Genomic DNA, 3,181 nt, shown 5'->3' on the forward strand with positions numbered 1-3,181 from the left:
CTGGGGGGCAGCAGGCTCCGAGCACAGGGTGGCACCACCCCAGCACAGGCAGGAGGTTTCCTGCGGTCCCCGATGGGGTGACACCAGGGGTGGGCATCGGTGCTGTACTACGGGTGCTGCGGAGGGCAGGAGGGGTGCCCGACCCCCAGGGAAGGGGGGGAATCTGTGCCAGGCTGGGCACAGCGTTGATGCCAGGGGCAGGAACTGAGGCTGGGGGCATTGCTTCGGGGTACAGGGGAATGGGAAGGGGGATGGATATAGTGGGATGCCATATCCCCTGTGGAAAGACCCTCTGCTGGTGCCCGCCTTGCTGGCACCGCACAGCACGGCACTCGCTTCACACTCGCCAGCTACTGGAAAATAGAGCCCTTCTTTATTGAAAAATAAACCTTTCTCTGTACAAATAAATAACAGCCGGAGTGCCTCTAGGGAAAATGGGGTGGGCTTGCCAAGGTGGGGGTCCCAGGGAAGAGGAGGGATGTAATCCCCAGCTGAGATGCTCCGGCACCCCATTGCCCTGGGGAGGTTGGGCAGTGCTGGTGGGAAGAGGGAAACTGAGGCACGATGGGGGACAAAAGGGTGGATGAGCCTGAGCCGGGGAGGGGGCTGTGTTTGAAGGACATGAGAGACCCCTGCCCCAGTGTCCCATCCCCACGTGGGCATGGCACCCCAGGGCACTGGGGGCACCATTAGGATTTCAGTGCCTCGAGTGCCAAAGCGACAAGGCCAGGCATGCTGCGGGCCAGCGAGTCGCTTTCCAGCCCCACAAGGCCAGCGAAGGTGGTGGGGCGGCCCCCAACCATGGCCCGCACCTGCGCCCGGTACAGCCCCTTGGTGTTTTTGGAGCTCAAGTCCACCAGGATCTGTGAGGAGATGACAACACCGTGAGTCCCAGGGGGGCCAGGGGCATGGTGGGACGGTGATGGCCTTAGGGGGTGGCACCGCCTGGCTTCTGGGGCAGGGGGCTCAGAGCAGCTGGACAGGGCACTCACCTCCTGGAAGGTCATGGCCAGGTCCGGTTCGGGCACCTTCAGCACCCAGGCGTACAGGTCCCGCAGCGCGCCCACCCGCACCATCGACTCGTTGAGGCCGGGGCAGGCTGCAACCCCAGGGGCGGGCAGGAGAGAGATGGAGGGGGGACATCAGGGGTGCACTGAGGGGTGGGACAAGTCATGGAGGCACCATGCTGCTGCCCATCCCCGGGGAGGAGCACCCATGCTCTGGGGACGTTGGGGGAGCAGGGGACAAGGGTCCCTGTGGAGGGGGGTATGGATGAGGGCTGTCCCACTGACATGGGACAACCAGGCTTGGGACTGGGGTGTGAAGGCGAGGTTGGGCTTGCCACCATCCCCATGGTGGCATGTGGCATCCCGCAGTGGCTGCGGGCTACAGGGCTCTTACCTCTGCCTGCGCCTGCTTCCTCCTCCTCCTCCTCCACCCTTGGCAGCTCCGTGGGCACCAGCTCACGCTTCTCTCTCAGCGCAGACCCTGCCACCAGGAGAGGTGTAAAAACCTTGGTGGGGATGTGGCCAGTGGGCACTGCCCAGGCACAGAGCTGGCCGGTGGATGGACACCCCGCTGGCCCATCGCCACCTCCCCCAGGCTCCCGGGGCTCACGGCTCAGCACAGGGGTCCCCGCCAGCTCTCCAGGTGCCTGTCGTGGCTCCGTGGCTTCAAAAGGGGCGCTGAGGTCCAGCTCTGCCCGCAGCTGGGCGAGGAAGGCTCGTCCTTGTGCCACCAGCTCCTCCACCACCTCTTCGCCCTGCTGAAGGGAACGGGGGACAGGGTGGGCAGTGGGGCACCCACAGGTCACCCGTGGGCATGGCTGGATGCACAGTGGCAGAGCGCAGGGCACGGCTGGGCTGGTGTTGGGTGGGGGACTGGGGACACACAACGTCTTTATGGCTGTGTTGGGTCAGATCTTAAGCTGCAGGGTCAACCCGTGGCCGGCACTGCACTGGGTGGACTGGGAGCACTGGTTTCAGCTGGGGAGGGTGAGATGCTGCCTGTTTGGTAGCAGAGTGGGAGATGCCACCTCCATGCATGCACAGGGGACAATGGACCCAAGGGTTGTCAGGAGGGGACTGAGGGGGGCTGCTGGGCTTTGGTCCCTGGTGGCACTGTCACCAGAGGGGCAGGGTCCCCGCCCCAGCCCATCCCTCCCCAAATACCTGCAAGAAGAGCCACGTCTCCCCGGGCAGCTGCCCCCCGTCCACGGGGGGTGCCGGGGGGCTGCCTCCCACCATGGCCCTCAGCGCCTCCACCCAGTCCTGCAGCTGGGGCCCCACGGTCCTGAAGAGCCCTGCGAAGGGGGGCGGCCCCCCGGCCCCCCGCCTGCAAGCACAGCAGGGCGAGCTCAGGCACGTGCCCAGTGGCACCCATTCCCTAGGCAGTGCCACTCCACACCCTGCGCGCCCCTGGTGGGACCTGGGTGGCCCTGGGCACCCTGGGGGGCCATGTCCACCTCCCTCTAGGTGTGCCCTGGTTGCAGGAAGAGCAGGACCCCAATGCTTTAGGCTGTCTCCGAAAAGCCATGTTGGTTCCCACGGGCTTTTTGCCCCCAAACTCTTTAGCTGCCCACCATGCCGTACCTGGTGGGGAGTCTCCAGGGTTCCTCTGCTGTGGGGCTGGGCTGGCCCCCTGCCACAACCTGGCCTGTGGGGACAAGAAGGGAACCAGAGGGACGAGGGGTAGGGGAGCCCCATAGCGGGGCCAGGGCAGGCTGCTGGTGACCCGGCCACCGGCATAGGGAAGACCGATGGGACCCCAAGTGGGCATGGGGTGGCCCAGCCAAGAGGGTACCTGGGGCATCCCTGCGGACACGGGGTGGGAAGAGATGCCCATAGATCTTGCCCAGGAGCTGGGGCAGGGCGCGGGTGAGGAAGGAGAAGTCGAACTGGTTTCGGATGAAGTCCCCAGCCCGGCGCAGGAGATCCACCAAGGTCTGAGCGTAGGAGTGTAGCTCTGCAGGTGCAGCGGGAGAGCCATGGCCCCGGCACCGCACCAGACCCACGCCACCAGAAACGGAGTCCCTCCCTGCGCCCCTCATCTCGGCACGACCCCCTGGCTCACCACATCGTCTTGTCCTGGCACGGCAGGTCTCCTCGGCCAGGCGGGCGCAGGCGGCCCGGCCCTGGGGGTCCCGGCAGGACCCAGCGTAGAAAGGCCAGCAGCGGGGGGG

General features: G+C 66.1%; 1 protein-coding gene across 1 annotated transcript in view; it reads right to left on the reverse strand.

Moving 5' to 3' along the window:
* Nucleotides 1-689: 689 nt before the first annotated feature.
* The window catches only part of PRSS56 (protease, serine, 56), a 10,904-nt gene continuing 8,412 nt past the window's right edge, over nucleotides 690-3,181 (reverse strand). The window contains exons 12-19 of the mRNA XM_009883398.1: nucleotides 3,073-3,133; nucleotides 2,777-2,964; nucleotides 2,594-2,627; nucleotides 2,128-2,323; nucleotides 1,628-1,880; nucleotides 1,402-1,513; nucleotides 993-1,099; nucleotides 690-863 (exon numbers count right to left, since the gene is read on the reverse strand). Of these exons, the coding sequence (XP_009881700.1) occupies nucleotides 690-863; nucleotides 993-1,099; nucleotides 1,402-1,513; nucleotides 1,628-1,880; nucleotides 2,128-2,323; nucleotides 2,594-2,627; nucleotides 2,777-2,964; nucleotides 3,073-3,133 (1,125 nt within the window). The remainder of the gene's footprint in view (nucleotides 864-992; nucleotides 1,100-1,401; nucleotides 1,514-1,627; nucleotides 1,881-2,127; nucleotides 2,324-2,593; nucleotides 2,628-2,776; nucleotides 2,965-3,072; nucleotides 3,134-3,181) is intronic.

Source organism: Charadrius vociferus, unplaced genomic scaffold (assembly GCF_000708025.1).
Source record: "Charadrius vociferus isolate BGI_N301 unplaced genomic scaffold, ASM70802v2 scaffold214, whole genome shotgun sequence".
In the NCBI taxonomy this organism is placed as follows: Eukaryota; Metazoa; Chordata; class Aves; order Charadriiformes; family Charadriidae; genus Charadrius; species Charadrius vociferus.